General features: G+C 41.0%; 1 protein-coding gene across 3 annotated transcripts in view; it reads left to right on the top strand.

Moving 5' to 3' along the window:
- RTN1 (reticulon 1) overlaps positions 1-17,151 on the top strand; it is a 217,715-nt gene extending 200,564 nt beyond the window's left edge. For 2 of the 3 annotated variants that reach the window (XM_032344372.1, XM_032344373.1), the window contains exons 4-9: positions 7,658-7,865; positions 10,359-10,497; positions 11,874-11,943; positions 12,445-12,491; positions 12,577-12,635; positions 16,344-17,151. In XM_032344372.1, the coding sequence (XP_032200263.1) occupies positions 7,658-7,865; positions 10,359-10,497; positions 11,874-11,943; positions 12,445-12,491; positions 12,577-12,635; positions 16,344-16,386 (566 nt within the window). In that variant the 3' untranslated portion in view covers positions 16,387-17,151. The remainder of the gene's footprint in view (positions 1-7,657; positions 7,866-10,358; positions 10,498-11,873; positions 11,944-12,444; positions 12,492-12,576; positions 12,636-16,343) is intronic. The other variant, XM_032344374.1, reaches the window with a different exon arrangement.
- The last annotated feature ends 2,288 nt before the right edge of the window (positions 17,152-19,439 follow it).

The following is a 19,439-nucleotide window of genomic DNA, read 5'->3' as shown; positions in this document are numbered from 1 at the left end:
TTATATATAAACAGAATTTTCTCACTTGGCCTTTTATGAAGTAGCATTCACTTGTCACATAGCATTTTACTGGATCAAAATGGAATATAAATAAATACACTTAGGAATATGGTGCAATAATGAAGATCATCCCGCATAGTTTATTGCCATTCATGTTCTCTACTTATACCACATTTTGCCTTATAAATAAAATATGAGTAGCTGCACCACTGTGTTTAAGTTTGTACAAACTTTCTGAATACTGTGCCACTACTGGATCATATAATTGGATACATTTAGAATGGTTTCCTAAACCAAAAAATTATGAAAGAAAGCAAAGGGCTTTCTTTCTAGAAATTTGACAGAGCATTTTATTTCTATTCAAACCCTGGGTCACTTCTGTTTCTTTTTACTGTCCTTGATTGGATTATGGAAATGAGGGTAGCACTGATTTCTGCATTTGAAATCAGGATTCTTCAAATCTGCCAGATCTGCCAGTTCAGCCTTGACGGAATGAGTTCCAGGTGAGCCCCAGGCAGGCTGTAGCAAGGGCTCCCACTTGTGTTTTGGGGACTATGATGAGATCACCAAGCCCAGTCCATTTCTCAATAGAGAGGATGCACCCATCTCTCATTTCAAAGCCAATGCATTGCTCCTTGGTTTTCAGCAACATAACTTTAGTTTTTATACTTGGCAAAGCGATACAGTAATTTACCTGCCTTTGTGAGTGTGCTTAGTGAATGTGACTCGAGTGTTTAACCTCTTATATGGCCCTTCTGCGTTAGGAGGATTATTAGAGGAAGAGAAAGCTGTCTATACTTTGTTGTACCCAAAGACTGCTGGGGGTAATTTGTCACAGTTACAGAATGACTTTTATTTTTTTGCTTAGGTTTTAAGGAAATTTTATTCAAATATCCATTTCTTCTGGATCAGCTACTATAAAGCTTCCTACACAAGTTTACATCACTCTAAGCAAAATTAAAATGTGAAAAGTCATCATTTGCACAGCAGACTGGAACACAAAGTCTCTTCTCTGATCACACTTCACCACTTCCTACCCTTCCCACTGAATCATCACGGGCCATTTGCTGTCACTCTGACCACACGCAGCCATTGCCACTCTTCCAGCCCGAGAGTTCCCAACAGTTTTGACAGCCTTTCATTCTCAGCCTGAGCCTGAGTTGTTCATTTCGATTCTGTCCTCTTGAATCTTCAACTCCTCCAACCATGCTGCTTGTGCAAGTTCACAGCCCTGGCTCACTCAGCTCAACCATCTACTGCTGGAACACCCAGCCTCCAACCCTGTTGCCTGGATCCATGAGAGATCCCTAACTTTAACCAAAACCTCTTTATGTTCAGGCAGTTTTATTATTGATTCCTTTTTTTGACATACTGTATTTTCCTAGGTCAGCACTATCCAATGGAAATACAATGTGAGCCACTAACTAGAAATGTTAAGTTTTCTAGTAGTTTTCTCATTAAAAAGTAAAATAAATAAATAATAAACAGGTAAAATGAATGTGATAATATATTACTCCAACATATCCAGAGTATTAGCCTTTCAACAACCAAAATAAATTACTACAAATCCCATAGGTAGCTTATAGACTCAGTAGCCACATGCGGCTCATCACTACTGTACTGAATGAGGCAGGTTTGCACTTTAATAATCTCTTCAAGCCGTACCCTTCTCATCCTCAGTTTCAGGAAAGACTCCTAACTCATTTTCCAGGATTTGAGTAAATCTACCTCAAGCCACTTTCAGCCACATTATGTTGTTACTTTTCCACCTCAACGCATATCTATAGCCACACCCATATGTTCCCAAAATGTCTCTTCCTCTTTACCCATTCTTTTCATCCTTCTCCCTTTGAAAACAAAGAGCTGTGATTAATCCCATCCTCTCTCCCCTTCTTTGAGACTTTGCTCTATCAAATCTCTCTTTCCAGAATGCTCACTCCTTCCTTTCTGTTAATATTCCCAGGCTTTGCTTAACCTAAAGTTTTGCTTTTGTTGGTACTCACCCAAACTACCATTGTATTCATCATCTTTCTTATTACTTTGAACTTCCCACCATTTACCCAACCCTTTACAAGATGGCTTCCATCCTCACTACTGGTAGTACACTCTGCTGAGTTATGAATGACCTTCCATCTCCAAATCCAGAGTCCTTTCTCAGTTATCATTTACCTTTTTATGTTTTCAGCATCCATCACTGTAGTCTGCCTCTTTGTCCTGAAGAGCTTCCTTGTTCTTGACTGCTGTCAACTACACTGTTGGGGTCCCCATTCTGACACTCAGACAGGACTCTTTTGATAAGCTGCACTTCTTTGAGTCTTAAACTATGGTTTCATCCTCAGTTGCATTTCTTAATCTCTCCCGTCTTGAAAGTTTCCTTCACTCTCATGGCCTCAATCACCCTTTCTACTCAGAATATACCCAAATGTAAATTATTCAACCCTCTTTCCTAAATTACAGTCTTGTACTTCCAATTTCCTACTGTACATATTCATCTCAATATCATTAGACTATGATATTACAGGCCATTTAACTCAGGGCTACTATGACAAACCCTAAAAAAAAATAAATCATTTCTAACCTTTAAAAAGTTTCGGAGGCATTGTAATTGTCAGCTTCATCTCACCTGTAATCTTTATCTCATCTCTCCCTAGACTGTCTGAATGCCCTGCTTTGATGTCATCACATTAGAACCTGGAGGTTTAAAAGCTAGTGTCCGCTTTACCCCCAACCAGCTCACCCTCTGATTTCCTGTTTTTGTCAGTGACACTAATCACTCAGTCACCCAGCTTTGAATTGTTGCCTTCACTCTTAATTAGCTATTCGCCTTTTCTCCCACGGCTAATTAGTCACCATTCTTGTTGATTAATCCTTCATAATATTTCCCTTTATCCACTCCGTCTCCTTAGCAAATCGTTCGCTACATTCACAAACCATCCCACATCCTCTTTCATCAATTCCAGCACGATCCCTTCCTTGAACTCAACTTTTGCCACCTCCAACAACACAAAATATTGGCACTCATTCACCACTTGTAAAATGAATGTCAGTCCTCCCAGCTAGTTCTTCAGTTCCTTAAAAGCGGGCACAGAGGGACACCTGGGTGGCTCAGTGGGTTAAGCCTCTGCCTCAGCTCAGGTCATGATCTCAGGGTCCTGGGATCAAGCCCCAAGTCGGGCTCTCTGCTTAGCAGGGAGCCTGCTTCCCCCCCCCCCTACTTGTGATTTCTCTCTCTCTCCGTCAAATAAATAAATAAAATCTTTAAAAAAAAAAAAAAAGGCAGGCACAAAATTTTATGATTGGTTTTACTAGATGAATAGATGACCAATAATTGTATCTTACAAACTTGCACTTTAAATATAGAGCTCTGGAAGGAGACTTAAATAAATCAGTTTAGCCAAATTAATTTTGCATGCTTCGGGAACATTCAGCCTATAACCACATAATGTGAGAGAGGCAATTTGTGTTTTGGAGGAAGCAGCAAACTTAGGGTTTGATCTTCTCCCATTAACTCCCATAAGACAGATTTCTTAACTTTTATCTTCTTCATCTGTTATACCTATTATATACCTATCCAGTAGAGTTGATTGTGAAGTTTAAATGCAGTAACTCTAAAAGTGCTTTGAACATTTCAAAATCTATGTACGTAGATTACTGTGCCACAAGGTACCCAGAATAAACATCCCATTTATGTCATAAGATGACGCTTTGTTAACCTCCTCATTAGAAGCCTCCAGCAAACTTAACACGTTGATCGAAACACCTGTTGTGTAATGACTATGCTGAGCTAATACTGTTTAGCTGACAGTCCACTCTCTGTCCGTAGTTTGTTCTCATAAAGCAAGCCCCTACTTGATGCCTGCCATTCTCAAGCTGTTTGACCAGGTATCCAGAGATTCAGAAGTCTTTTCTAGAAGGGTACACCATTTTTAACAAGTGTTAAGCAACTTAAGTGGAGGTTCACTTCATAGTAGCAAATTTTATGTTTTCTTTGCCTGAAAACTTCTGTAGGGTCTCCCGTGCCCCTTCACCTCATCTCAGAGGTGGGTAAGCCTGCTTTCTCTACCACTAAGGAGTGCCCCCTTTAGCACAAATCATGCTGTCTTGTAATGTGTTTGTTTCTAAACATGTCTGCGATGTGAATCTGTGGGTGTCATAAAACAGATTACAACTTATTTGCGCAGTGGGTTTCTTTTTTTAAACAATTCATTGGTTTGATATTACTGGCACCTAGCACAAAGCCTGGCCCTTAAAAAAAGTTCTTGCCCAATAAATACTGAATAAATTGAACAAAATGGGGAAGAGGCAACATTGCAGATAACGGTGGTGTTTTCGTCTTTTTATTCTCCACACCACCCTCCCCTACTTGAAACAGAATAAATGCTAGGAGGCTCCAGTTCCCCAGGGGCCTTTAGCCCTGCTGGTCTGGACATAGGCCTAGGCTTACTTCAATTTGTTGCTCCAAATCCACTCAACCACAGGGAGCGCTAGTCTTCTGTGGAGACCCCTTCTCCTCACCCTTCTATCACCTACTCTCAGAGGCCCAGGGGTTTCTTGTGTTATGTCTTTTAAAAAATCCCTCTTCTCCACCTGAAAAGGATTATTACCTTAGTACTCTGCTCTCAAACTCTTCTAAAACAAAAATCATTTGGAGAATTCATTTGTATTTTGTTCTTAATGACAAGCTAAACTTTATTGCATTTTCCCTTTCTGGGATCTTTGCAACTAAAAACAAACAAACAAACAAACAAAAACATAAAAAGGATAAATATAAAGATAAAAAGGGTAACCTAAAGGACTGAATTTCTAATAGTAGAATGTCGGTCAGTGTAATTGGTGATTGGGGCAGGGAGAAGAGAGAGGCTTTAGAGCAACTTTGCTTTTCCTTTGCCCCTGGAAAACTACTAGTAGAACCAGCCCCACTCAAAAGAGAAAAAAGTCTTTGCTTCACATCAAAACATGCCTATGATTCTCTCCTCTACTTCCTACGCAAAAGTGTTGTAAGAGAATAAGAACAAATTTTTGCCCAACAAAATGGCAGACCACGGCAATCTTGTGCATTCATGTCATTGGTGGACCAGGTAGATGAGAAGTAGGTGAGGATGGATGGCAGATCAGCTCAACAGTAAATTCTCTCCCCAGCCTCACATTGCTGAGGGATCCTTAGCCAGTTTTAAAAGAGCCCCCACCCCACCCCTTCAGTCCCTGATTTACTCTCCAGTCAGACTGGAGAGTAATATTTTGCTCTACCACACTTCTTGTTTCCCCTTATATTTCCCTATAGTATCAAAGGGTCGTCACAGGCTATGTGACCTTTTCGATACTGTTCCTTCAGTCAGTTAGTTACATACCTGTGTATGATGGGAGAAGTCCCCTGCTCTCCTCAACCTGGTCACCTGGTATCCAATTCTGTAAACCAGGTGCGTCCCAGTGCCCTGCCCATGAAGCTGGCAGTGTAAGCAACTGCCATTTTCTTTTGGTTGTAAGATGGGAATTTTGTGTCTTCTCTTTCTGAAAATTTTTTGATGTAACATTCTATAAAGACTGTTTGTTACAACAACATGGATGGACCTTGAAGCCATTATACTAATAGAAATAATACAGACAAAGACAAATATGCTTATGATCTCGTTTATAGGTGGAATCTAAAATAGCCAAACTCATAGAAACAAGAGAATGGTGGTTACCAGGCTTAGAGGGTGTGGGAACTGGGGAGATGTTGCTCAAAGGGTACGGACTTCCAACTAGAAGGTAAATCAATTCTGGAGCCCTCATATGCAGCACAGTGCTTATGGCTAACAATACTGTATTATAAACTTTGAAGTTGCTAAGAGACTTGATCCTCAGTGTTCTTACCACAAAAGAAATGGTTATTATGTGCTACGGTGGAGGCATTAGTTTAATGATCTGGTGGCAATCATATTACAATATATAAATATATCCAATCAACGTGTCGTACACTTTAAACCTGTACCATGTTATTTGTCAATTATATCTTAATGTAAAAAAAAATTGTGACTTGATTACTTGGGAAATAAATTGGTATACCATTCTTCAGCAAGGCTTCTATGCCTTTTTCATAATTTGGTGACTAGGATATTGAAAATACTTAAATTATGTATCGTATTTGAAGCATCATGGCTTTGTTCTTTTGAACTTAATTTTTCTGTGTCTAAATGAAAGAGGGAAATAACTAAATGAGATATGTGCTGCAGAATTTAAAGCCGTGTTTCAGATTTTTAAGTCACAATAAGTGAGCAAATAGAGTATGCTGTATAAAATGGTTTAGTCCAAATGTCAGCTCCAAGGATTCGTGAGACAGCTACTAACTTTTTAGTGTTGCTTGCTTTGGAGGGGCCGTATCTTTTTTTTTTAATATGTTTTTATTTTACATATATATATATTTTTTTATTAACATATATTATTTGTTTCAGGGGGTACAGGTCTGTGATTCATCAGTCCTACATAATTCACAGCACTCACCATAGCACATACCCTCCCCAATGTCCATCACCCAGACACCCCATCTCTCCCACCCCCTCCCCTCCAGCAACCCTCAGTTTGTTTCCTGAGATTAGAAGTCTCTTGTGATTTGTCTCCCTCTCTTGTGATTCATTTTTCCCTCTCTTCCCCTATGATCTTCTGTCTTGTTTCTCAAATTCCTCACATCAGTGAGATCATATGAATATTGTATTTCTCTGATGGACTTTTTTCATTTAGCATAATACCCTCTATTTCCATCCACATCATTGCATATCAATTTTTGTTGGCTGTGTAATATTTCATTGTGTTTGTGTGTCTGTGAATATACACATACACACCACACCTTTATCCATTCATCTGTTGATGGACATCTAGGCTTTTTCCACAGTTTGGCTATTGTGGATATTGCTGCCATAAGCATTGGGGTGCAGGTGCCCCTTCAGATCACTACATTTGTATCTTTGGGGTAAATACCCAATAGTGCAATTTCTGGGTCATAGGGTAGCTCTATTTTCAACTTTTTGAAGAACCTCCATACTGTTTTCCAGAGTGGCCACACCAGCTTGCATTTGAGGCAGGCCGTATCTTTATTCAGAAACCTTTGGCTGTGGCTGCCTCTCCAGACTCACTGCCATGCTTATGGAGGGACCACTTCTCCAGAACCTTTGTTTTCATCATTACTGCCCCTTCTTAGCAGCAGGGATGTGGGTATGACTGAGCTACACACCTCTAGGCCACCACCAAGGCATGAAATTTGTCAGTAGGATGCATGTAATCGATGCCATCCAAAGGGACAGAACAGGTATTCCAAACCTCTGTACTTTCCGTCTTGTTTCAAAGTCACAGGTGGTGTAGCCCAGCGAGACACACCCCTAGAGGTATGGTCGCTGGAGATTCAGCAGCTTTTTTCTTTTCTGTGAATTTATGAACCATCCTCAGGGATGGAAGAGAGGCCTCCAAAACACAATACGATGACAGTGAGCGCCCCAGCCAAAGCCCTGTATCTGCTCACTTGTGTTCAGGCACCCGAAGGTCAGGTGGGCAGATGCAGCGTCCTCGGCTTTGCCAAGTGAGTCCCGAGGCAGCCACCCAGCTGCACGGCCCACATTAAGTGTGTGTGTGTGTGTGTGTGTGTGTGTGTGTGTGTGTGTGTGGCTTTTGTCTCCTCTCCCCACAGCTATTGACCTACTCTACTGGCGGGACATCAAGCAGACCGGGATCGTGTTTGGGAGCTTCCTGCTGCTGCTCTTCTCCCTGACCCAGTTCAGCGTTGTGAGCGTCGTGGCCTACCTGGCCCTTGCCGCGCTCTCAGCCACCATCAGTTTCCGCATCTACAAGTCTGTTTTACAAGCTGTGCAGAAAACTGACGAGGGCCACCCTTTCAAGTGAGTGTCCCAGCTGGACCAGCCCTGGCCAGCCTCTCATGGGACTCCTGCCCCCGGACTTGGTGTCAGCTCCTGGGCATTTGGGGGATGCGTCACTGGGAACTGACAGACCTCTCAGAGTCTCTTGAATGCCCTGGCTTTTAATACCTGATATTTCTAGTCAATTTCTAAAACACACTCAGTTATTGCTATGGTGACACATTGCTGTATTGATTTTTTAAATTTTCATCACCACGAATGAATTAATAGATGTATGTAACATAAATTTACATATAATATTAATATTTTATATTTAATTATTATTAATAGTAGTCATAATCCATTATATGTGTACAGCATTTTATAATTTAAGTGGTGGTCAACAATGAATCCTCCCAACACTATGAAGAAGGCAGGGCTGTGTAATCTCTATTTACAGGTGGGGAAACAGAATCTAAGAAGAAAAGTGACTTGCCCAAAGTTACACAGCCAGTAACTCACATACAGTCAGGACTAGGGTGTTTGGATTTTTATTTCTGTGGTCTCTGGAATCTAAATACCAAAGGGCCAACTTTCTGGGGGGTGCAGGTTCATGAATAGTCTTATAGTATACCCTTCTCTGCATTTTTAGCCTGGGGAAATCTGACTGGAATGAACATTGAAGAGGAGGAATTTTTTGTTTTGTTTTGGTCTCTTTTCTTAATTTTATTTAAATTCAGTTAATTAACATATAGTGTATTATTGGTTTCAGAGGTAGAGTTTAGTGATTCATCAGTTGTGAGGAAGAGTTTTTTTAAAGGCAGTCTACTAAGAGGACAAATGAAACAGGACAGAGCCGCCAGTGGCACCCAACTCCACCCCATCTCTGGCTTGTGAGGGCAGGGTTTTTCAGCACTGACTGTCAGAGCCACCCTCTCCCTCGGCGCTGGCCCTACAGGTGGCCTCGGCTCCTGTAACAGAGGGATAGCTCTGAGTCCTAGATGAGCCCTGTAGAAGCTGCTGCTAGTGGCTTCTGGCCAGAGCCAGTCCTTCACCAGATGCCTCTGAGTCCTCCTGACTCACCCTCACCAATCAGCTGAATGAAGGCCTTAGGGCATCAGGCTCTTAAAAGGGGAAAAGATGACTTGTTGCGGGGACTTACTGACAAAAGGGGAAAAGCTGCCTGTCCAACCTCCCTTCCCAGCCTCTGGTTCCTGACCTCGGTGTTAAACAGTTACAGTCCAAGCATCCTTGCCCTTGGGATGTATTAGACCTTCTTCTAATGCAGAAAGAATGGGTCTTCTGGGCTGTAACTTGGCTATCCAAGTTCCAGTTCCCAGCCCAAAGGTACGAGAAGTGAAGGTAAGTGTCTTCATACCAGGATTACGTCGTGCCTCATTTAGTGGCTCCAGCCTGTGACCAGGGTTCCCGTCTTCAGAGTCCTGCTCTGTCCCAGCCTCTACCCTCAGCCAGCCAAGGAGGCTAGTTTCTTTCACAATCTTGGCCCCCCAAGACTGACACATTCAATTAGTTCAACTACTTTATCTTCCTTTAGGAGATAAATTTAAAATAAAAAACTTTCCTTTGGTTGAGTTGTTTTTATCAGTAAAAGAAACATCTGACTCAGCACATTTTGGATCAGAATTTACTATCTAGACAAACAAGCATTTTTCTGTTTTTTCTCCAAGGAGTAGGAAAGCCATAAGTTTTCAGTGTAAACTCTCTAAAATTCAAGCCAAATGCTCCTTTTTTTTTTTTTTTTTCATCTCAATTCACAGAGTTAGGTAAGCACTGTAAGAACTCTAGAAATATCCTCTAGGTAGATGATGTGGTACTGTCTTAGAATAGAGACCGGGAAGGAGGAAGGGAAGATAGACCCTCTGTGGGGAGCATGGCCAAACAGGAAGATGGGCTATTTGAGAAGCCTGGTTTATCTACCCATAATCATATGTCATCATTTGAAAAAACTGAAAAATGTAGTCACTGAAAATATTGCTCTTAGTAGAGACAGTGAGCTTTTGAATATGGCCCGGGTCACTTTAGTTTTCAGAGCTCTCTACATAAAACTTGGAAGTATTTTCCAAAATTTAAAAATGAAATATTAAAATTTTAATAATGAACAATAATTGGTGACTAGGATTTCAGGTATCTCAGTTATTAAAAGAAATAATCCCTCTCCATGCAGCCAAGAGAAATGAGGACTTTCCCAACTACCTAGTGGGCCAGGGATTCTGGAGAATTCAGCAAAAAGGCTGATTTAGGGCTGGCTTTTCTCTGCCTCTAGCCATCGTTCTGAATTATCAGCTCCCACTTTCATGCAGTCTCTGGGACACAGAAATAGTGACAGCCCACCACTCACGGCCAAGATTCCCAGGTTCCCCCAGGCACTGACAGTAGGTGTATGGGGTGCCCTATAGCCCAGTAGCTGCCCTATGCCCCCAGAGGTGACCCGCTGTCCTCAGAGCGGGAGAAGGAAAACTCAGCTGTTCTGAGATTACCTCTGATGGAGCTGTCTTTGGGGTGGTTTCTTGACAGGACCTACCTGGAGCTCGAGATCACCCTTTCTCAGGAGCAGATCCAGAAGTACACAGACTGCCTGCAGTTCTATGTGAACAACACGCTTAAAGAACTGAGAAGGCTCTTCCTTGTCCAGGACCTGGTGGATTCCCTGAAAGTACGGTTGCTTATGCCGTTCACTTGATACTCTTGAGTTTCATTTTCCCCAAAGGTATACTGTAAACCACCACAAACTAGAGAATAAGAAGAAAGTGCTAATGGCATTCTAGAGTGAGAAAACCTCCAGCTGTATGTCCCGTGAAGCTCATCCAGTCCAATCCCCTCATCTTACAGACACCAAAACTGTGGCTCAGAGAGGCTAAAACACTTGCCCGAGGTTGCCCAGTGAGTCACTGGCAGAGCTGGGATCAAACTGAGGGCCACACAGCTTCTAATTTTGTACTTTTTACAACACACTAGATTGTCCTTATCATTTTTAATTCCTCGGCCAATGTCCTAAAATTAAATTTAAAAAAAAATCTACTTTGGGGAATGTGAAAAATGTGTATTCTTTTTTCATGAACGAAACTCTGGACTCTGCTAATGGTGAGAGGGGCAAGTGTCCTTACATAGCATGGGCTATGAGACGGAGCCTCAGAATCAGTGGACCTCAGCCACCCGGGTGTTAGTCCTGGCACTCTCATGAACTTACTAGGATTCTTTGAACACAGTGCTTTTCCCACCCTGCAGTGTATGGTGAAACCTGAAGTCAGTGAGTCGTGATATAGCTGGGCCTGAGCAAGGTTGTTATGGGTTCCCCATGCTCCCAGAATGCTTTGTACATGCTGGGCAAAGGGTCTTGTGGCAGGGGACTGTCCAGCAACTGTTGGAGGAAGGGAAGAAGGAAAAATGAATAACATGGCCTGGGCCCTCAAGACGCTTTCCTGGAATAACATCTTTCCAAGTAAGGACTAGAGAGAGATGCCGTAATTATCTACCCTAGGGCTTTTCAAGTGATCTTTCTGTATGTGTCATGTAAAAATAATGGGCTAGGGCAGGGGTCAGCAATCCTTATTTGTAAAGGGCTGTATGGTAAATACTTCAGGCTTTGCATGCCTAAATCTCTGTTCCCAGCTACTCAGCTTTGCCATCAGAGCAGGAAAGCAGCCAAACACAATGCATAAATGAACGACTGTGGCTGTATGCCAATAAAACTTTATGAACTCTGAAAATTGCATTTCATTTCATTTTTACATATCATACAATGTTGTTCTTGCTTCGATTTTATTCAACCATTTAAAAATGTAAAATTCATTCTTAACTCTCGGGCACATCCAAAACAGGCCAAGGGCTGCAGTTTGCTGACCCCTGCCTTATTATTTCATGAGTCCTACAAATCTTCTAACAAAGAGATCCAAAGGCTCTAAACACTTACATTTCCCATTGAAATTATGGTGTATTTTCCCCCAATTTTAATCTCAAAGAAGTCAATGAGATAAGACTCCATCTGTCACAAATGGTTTTAGAAGCTCTGATAATCATACCGTTCTTTAGTTTGCAGTCCTGATGTGGCTCCTGACTTACGTTGGCGCTCTCTTCAACGGGCTGACCCTGCTGCTCATGGGTAAGGACAGACAAGCCTGTTACGTCTCCTTCACACGCTCCATGAGCATAGAGCTTCCTAGGCTCTTAGCTGGGATCTTGTTGTCATAGATTCCCAGGAACCAGCGCCACATAGTACATGGCATTTTCCCTGTCATAGTTCCTTTAGAGAATATAATATATATTACACATTAATAAAGAATTCCTTAGTCTGAAGTGTTTTTTTTTCTCTTCAAGCCCAGCAGTTTTATTTGGTTTCCAATCACTATCTGTTTGCAATAGTCAGTTATAGACTGAATCGTCAGAGTGTACAGTCCATCCTCATTCCAGGAGTAACGGCTTAATATCTATCAAATGCTCAGCATCCTCTTATTTTCCTTATGGACTGCCCTGTCATCTTTTAGCTAAAATGCTAGCTACTATAAAATAATGTTGTAAGATGACATAATTATATAAAAATGTATCTGAAAGCTTATCCTCACTGCTGTCAGAATTTTAATACTGTATTTGTTTTTCATCCCAGCTGTGGTTTCAATGTTCACTCTACCTGTAGTGTATGTTAAGCACCAGGTAAGTCCTACGTGATGTCAAATATTCACCTTAAATTTTGACCTTGTGACCTTTGAGTGTGCTCATGATTTCTTCCTCTTTGCAGGCACAGATTGACCAATATCTGGGACTTGTGAGGACTCACATAAATGCTGTTGTGGCAAAGTAAGTTACATAGTACAATTCCTAAAAAGGAGAGACTGCCTTAGGCTGGAGTTTGTGGGGATTAGAGAGGGGTCATAAAAGGATAATAAAATACTAAGTTGATTTATCATCATTCATTTATTTGAGTCATGCATTCATATCTTTTCCAGTCACATTACTTTAGAAAATAAATATACGTTTTAAAATTCTCAATTAAATAAAGCTTTCAGTGATTTAGTCCAGGTATCATGATGAATGAGTTTTAATGAGTGAATGAGGTTCAACTCTATCTGGAGACTGGCTCATGTCTAAGAACAACTTTCCTTTGGAGGAAAAAAGGAAGCCTGATTCAAAAACTAAAATTAATTTCTAACAGTTTAATTGAAATAAAAACAATCAAGTTAACAAATATTTTCAACAATAAATGCTATTGATTTTATAAACCATTTCAATGGTTTAGAAAACGTGAGAAATTTAAAAAATCTGTAACAGCTGTTATATTTGCCATTACATCGTTTAGACTCTACAAATGCATATGTTTATTGGCTTACTTAATTAACACCATCACTTTTTAAACCTGAGTCTTGTGTAGACTCCACTTTATGGTCACTTTATATATCAGGAGATAAAAATTCCAGTTGTAAGTAGCCACAGCTAACGTAGGCATTAATCTTAGTTTTCCATAACTTTTAAATTAGTGTTTGTATATATATATATATGTCCTTCTAAATTGATAGTTTTTATGTTGTCATTTTACTAGCAATTTCGTTTTCATCAAAAGTTGACCTAGGCTCCCACTGGAAATAGATGACATAAAAGGGCTAGATTTTGTTGACACATACTTCCTCTCACAATCTTAGAATCACGCTGGACCTAGGTGATCAGAATTAGAGGGAAGTATTTTAGACAGCCAAAGATATATGAAACAAAACAAAAATAAACCACTTTAAAGTTCTTCAGCTATTCGATTTGCATATCATCAGTTATGGTTCTCTCCTAAAGTACATAAAGTTCATATTCCTCCTCTTAAATTCATGGTGAACTTGGATCTAGATCAGATCTACAGCACATTTCAAAGTGCCTGAAATTATCATCTTGGACCGAAATTCAACTAAGACCTGATGAAAATCAACAATTTGAAGCTAAAGTATTCATTATTTTTGTTTTAAGAAATGGCAGCATGTTATAGCACGAAAGTTGGTGGGGCTGGAACCTGGAGAAACTGGTTAAGACCCCAGTTCGCAGAATCTTAAAACAGACCTATTGAATTAGAATTTCTAGGATTGGGGGCCTGGAATCTATACTTTAATGAACTCCCCAGGTGACTTTTTGGCAATTAGAGCTGTGTTTAGGGGAACTATAGCAACACCATTACAGGAGCACAGCCTAACACCAGAATAGCCTAGAAACTAGAAGACAGAAATTCTAGTCCTAAGTTGTCCAATTCTTAGTTTGGGGATCTTGAGAAAATCACATCTATTAATTTTTATTTTATTGATTGGCTGGTTGGTCCCCAAAAGAGCCATACCTGTGATGTCCCTCCCAGGTAATGCATGTTAACAGGCACAGAGGGTATAAAGATGAATAAGATGATCCCTACCCTAGTACAGCTCTCAGCCTCTCGATGTAGACAAAACTATTAAAAAATAAGGGTAAGACAATGTAAGAACTGCACTGGGGTTGTATAAAATGTGAAGGTCAGGGAGATAAGGAAATAACTGTTCCTACCTGGAGGGATAATGGAAATGACACTAAATCCTCACTAAAATGAAGGCCTTTGTCTTAACTCTGGCCGCTATAACACAGTACCATAGACGGGGTGTCTTATAAACAACACCAGTTTATTTTTCACAGTTCTGGAGGCTGGTGGTCCAAGATCAGAGTGCCCACACACTCAGGTTCTCGCCAGGACCTTCTTCCAACTTACAGACTTCTCGCTGTGTCCTCACATGGTAGAAGTGGAAGGAAGCTCTCTCGGGTCTCTTTTACTGGACATTAATCCTATTCATGAAGGCTCCACCCTCATGACCTGACACCTCTGAAAGGCCTCACCTCCTCATATTAACATGTTAGAGGTTAAGTTTCAACATATGAATTTGGGACAGGAGGACACAAACATTCTGTCTGTTACAATTCTGAGGGATGAGTAAACATTCGTCAGGTGGGTGATGAGGGGAAAGACATTGCAGGAAGAAGAAACAACATAAAAGCAGAGGCAGAAGCATGAAAATGTAGGTCACATAGGAAACAGTCAGTCAAGCATTGTGTCTAAAGCTTACGTGAGTAGAAAGATCAACTGGAAAGAGTCTAGAAAAGAGGCTGAGGTCAAGTGTGGAATGCTCTAAGGAGTGACTCTGCCCCAATGGGAAATGGCCAGCCCCTGCTGTTTTTAATGCCAGCGTGATGTAATCAGAGCTGTGTTTTGCACAGATCACAATGACAATCTAATGGGAGGGGAGTTGAACCAGAGAGTGGAGACAGGGCAATCAGATTAGCTGGGAGGCGATCATAATTCACAGAAAGTGATAAGGGTCTAGGCCTGTTAAGATGGAGTGAAAGGAGAGAAGACAACATACAGTGTATGAACATACATGTACAATCAGTTGCTAGATTAAAATTGGCAATCGGGGCTGTGGAAAGGAAAAGAAAGAAAGCATTACCCATGAGGACTACCATGGTTTCTGTAATTGGTTTTATTCAGATTTGGCTCTGAGCTTGGTAGCTAGAGCAAAAAGAGAATCTAAGTGAGTTACGTAGATAAGTCTTGTTATCGGAAAGGAAGGAACAGAAGTTCTTCAAGGGAACCTGTTTTAGGGTGCCTGGGTGGCTTAGTGGGTTAATCCTTTGCCTTTGGCTATGGTCATGATCTCAGGGTCCTGGAATTGAGCCCTGCGTGGGGCTCTCTGCTCAACAGGGAGCCTGTTTCTCCCTCTCTCTCTGCCTACTTGTCACCTCTCTCTCTCTGTGTCAAGTAAATAAATAAAATTGTTAAAAAAAAAAAAAAAAGTGAGAGAGAGAAAGAGAGAGAGAACCAGTTTTGTCTGACACTATATTTTGAAGGAAATTTCTTGGTGTCTTACCTCTAAGGCTTCTTTGGCTTTGAGATTCTGACTCCATGTTAGACTAATTCCCAGCACAGGAACTCACACCATTTTAGTGAAACACTTAAGAATGTGATCTTTGGAGTCAGGCTAGCTTGAGTCCATTTCTGGCATTTTCAGCTTTCTGAGTTTGTTATAGATGTTATTTGACTCTGTGAATCTGCTTCCTTATCTGCACACTGGGAATGTTAATACTTAACTGTTAAGGTTGTTGGTGATTAAATGAGATACTGTCTGTAAAGTATTCTGACTTGGGCATAAGACACACTCAATGAACAGTAGACATCATCATCATCATCATTCTCATCATCAGCCTATTACTGCCTAGAGATCGGTTGAAGAGGAGTGTGGAGGACAGTCCTAGACCGGGTCAGGAAGACCTTAGTGCCACCACCTTCTCTATGAAGAGTAGATGGATGGAGCCTGGGTCTCAGTTCAACACACAGAAATGTGTCTCTATTGCTGCATAGAAATGCATTCTTAAACACTCCTACTTTGCTATCATATCTTTTGGAATATTAAGCTATTTAGTCAACTAGTTAAAACAGCAGCACCAATGAAGTCACAGAATGATTTCATTAATGACACTTGTGAGTTACCATTTTTTTTTTATATTGTCTTTTTTCAGGATTCAGGCTAAAATCCCAGGCGCTAAAAGGCATGCTGAGTAAATCAATATCCCACCGGGGACTGGACACAAACCAGAATGTGTGGAGTGGTAACAGCTCTGTTCTTACATGTTACTGCAAATTGATTGTTTCTCCCCCCAATACCATCATCTTAGAGACAAACTCTCAACAGCTGTTTTCAGGCTGTTCCTGTACTCTTAGGATATTTGAGTCACTTGTGTCAAGCACTAAAATATAGAGAAAGTGTATTAGATGTGGTTTTAATTTTGTGTTGCTAAAAAAAAAAAAAAAAAGTGCATGATGGTGAGAGCCCAATTTATTTTTTCTTCTTCGGTGTTCTCCTCCTCCTCTCTGCAATGCTTCTGTAGCTTCTAATGTCCCCTGTGGCTAGGCCTTTCCCGCCGAGTGCACCGATGCAGTAGTGGAAACCGCTTACATGTCCTTGGGTTGCTGGTTGGATTCATCTTTAATAACAATATATAGAATTGTAGACTGATGTTTTAGTGTTTTTCCAACACACAACATAAAAATAAAAACAGTCGGCCGTACTTCTGGTAATCAGTTTTGTATAACTTAAAATAATTAAATAAAGGAATAACAGCACCTCCCCCAAAAAACATGCAGTACTTTTGTTGTGTGGGACTGACAGGCTGATTTACATGTATGGTAAAAAGTACCAGCATGTTAACTTTATTACAATTTGTATTACTTTCTCTGTAGTTCCTAATGGACCTAATTATGGACTCTGGATATTTGCACTTATGTACTTGATACTGAATGCATAAATAAATGTTACTAAATGTAAAACCTTCTCCCTCTCTTCTTGTGGTATGACCAGAAAATGCAAAATTTCTAAGAAACAGAGTCTTCCAAGGACAGCTTGGGAAACCTGAGAGCAAGAGCTCACTTTGTTCCTTGCTCCAGAACCATAGGGCCCAATCCCAACCTGGCATATGTTCCTTTGGGGAGTTGACGAAGCCACCAAAAAGTAATAAAACTGGAGCATGCTTCATGTTGTACTCTGCGGGATTGATGCAGATATTTTGAGTCATATTTTAAAAACTGGAAAGTGATATAAATCCTTCATAAATTTCTTTTATGATTTTTAATATTTTATTTATTTTTTATGTTTTTAATTAACATAATGTACTCTTATTTCAGGAGCACAGGTCTGTGATTCATCAGTCTTATGCCACACCCAGCACTCACCACAAGACATACCCTCCCCGTGTTCATCACCCAGCCACCCCATCTCCCCATCCCTCACCCCTCTAGCAACCCTCAATTTGTTTCCTAAGATTAAGAGTCTCTTGGTTTGTCACCCTCTCTGGTCTCACCTTCTTTCATTTTATCTTCTCTGCCTTGTTTCCTCTGTGATCCTCTGCCTTGTTTCTAAATTCCGCATGTCAGTGAGATCATATGATAATTGTCTTTCTCTGATTGACTTATTTCGTTTAGTATAATACCCTCTAGTTCTATCCATGTCATTGCAAATGGCAAGATTTTGCTTTTTTGATGGCTGCATAATATTCCTGTGTGTGTGTGTGTGTGTGTGTGTGTGACGTGATATACATATATCACATCTTCTTTATCCATTCAGCTGTTGATGGATATCTGCGCTCTTTCCATAGTTTGGCTATTGTGGCCATTGCAGCTATAAACTTCTTATAATAATATGCAACAATTTATTTGCTATGAAATCATTCTTTTGGTAATTATTTCTTGAACACCTTCTGTGTGCCAAGCACTGAGAACAGGGCTGGGAATAAAAGAGATGACACTTCCTGCCATCACCAAGACAAATCTTATAAGGACTGCTTGCTGCTTTTCATAAAAACAAAATTGCATATTTCATTTCACTGCTAGGGTCAAAAGTCAAAGAGGATGAAATTGAAGTGGGTGAAAATAGTAGCAGTGGGAGAAATAAAAGTAGCAGGAGAAAAAAGGAACTGTAACTTACAGAAGGCTGCCTTTGACCCTTTGACCCAAGTTTCACCTTGGGCTCAATAAACCCCCATGGAGGTCCCCTTCCTTGAAAAGTGGTGTGACGACCACAAGAGCAACTGGACACTGTGCCAACAGCCAAGATGGGGGGAGGTGAGGGCAGCTATGTAGAAATGCGAACTAAAGAAAAGGCAGCATAAAATAAGAACTGTCTTCCAAGATTAGAGCAGCAGAGAAGGATTCTCAGAGGAGGTAAAATTTGCAGCTGGGTCCTCGTATGGCTTTTTCCAGAGGTAGAAGGTGATTCATCCCAGTATGGACACAGAACATGACCTGAGATGCTGAGGCTCAGAAGTGCATGGCGTATACAGGGAACGGTGCGTGACAAGCTGGACTGGGGTGTGAAGTGCTTGGGGTGAGGCTGTACTGCCAGGTGAGGCTGAAAAGCTGGGTTGAGACAACTAAGAAGAAACTTGAATGCTAAGGGGTTTGAGCTTGTTTTTTAGATCTCAGAGTCACACAAACACATTGAAAATGCAGGATACTGGAGAGTAGAAGAAGATTGTAGCATAACTAACACCAAATAGGTGACATAGGAGTAGGCCTCTGGCAGAGAAGCTGTTGGGAGAATATAAGGTAAATATTCTCCTGTCCTTCATCCTTTCTCCTAGCCCAAAATGCCAAGACCCACTATGCCCAGAGGAACTGCTAGGAGATAATGTGGAGGGAGATGGGCTCGGAGTTGGTGACTGACCAGGTATAGGCTTTCAAGACCAAAGCTGACCCTGTGTTGGTGGCTCAATTTTCACACCCAGACAGCTTGGTCCCCTTGCCCTAGCCCCAGTTCTGCCTAAGACTAGCTGTTCAGGAGAATGAAGAACCATTTTTCAGGAGAGAAAGCCCAGAGGACCTGGTGTGGGAAAGGAAGATAATTAGCTGGACATGGTCCCTGTCATTTTTTATGGCTACTAGATACAGAAAAGGACCCTTTTTCCATGTGTGCTCTCTAGTCTCCAACCTTCACAATCATGCTTCCTGTAGGTGGCTTCATTGTGTAGAATTAACCTTCCTCCATATCTGCATTTGCACCATTTTTTCCCCTCCTTTTGACCCAGAATTCCTCTTTAGGAGGATCTCCGGAGGGATTCCAT

This window comes from Mustela erminea, chromosome 5 (assembly GCF_009829155.1).
Source record: "Mustela erminea isolate mMusErm1 chromosome 5, mMusErm1.Pri, whole genome shotgun sequence".
Taxonomy (NCBI): Eukaryota; Metazoa; Chordata; class Mammalia; order Carnivora; family Mustelidae; genus Mustela; species Mustela erminea.
This window is presented reverse-complemented; position numbering and strand designations above follow the sequence as displayed.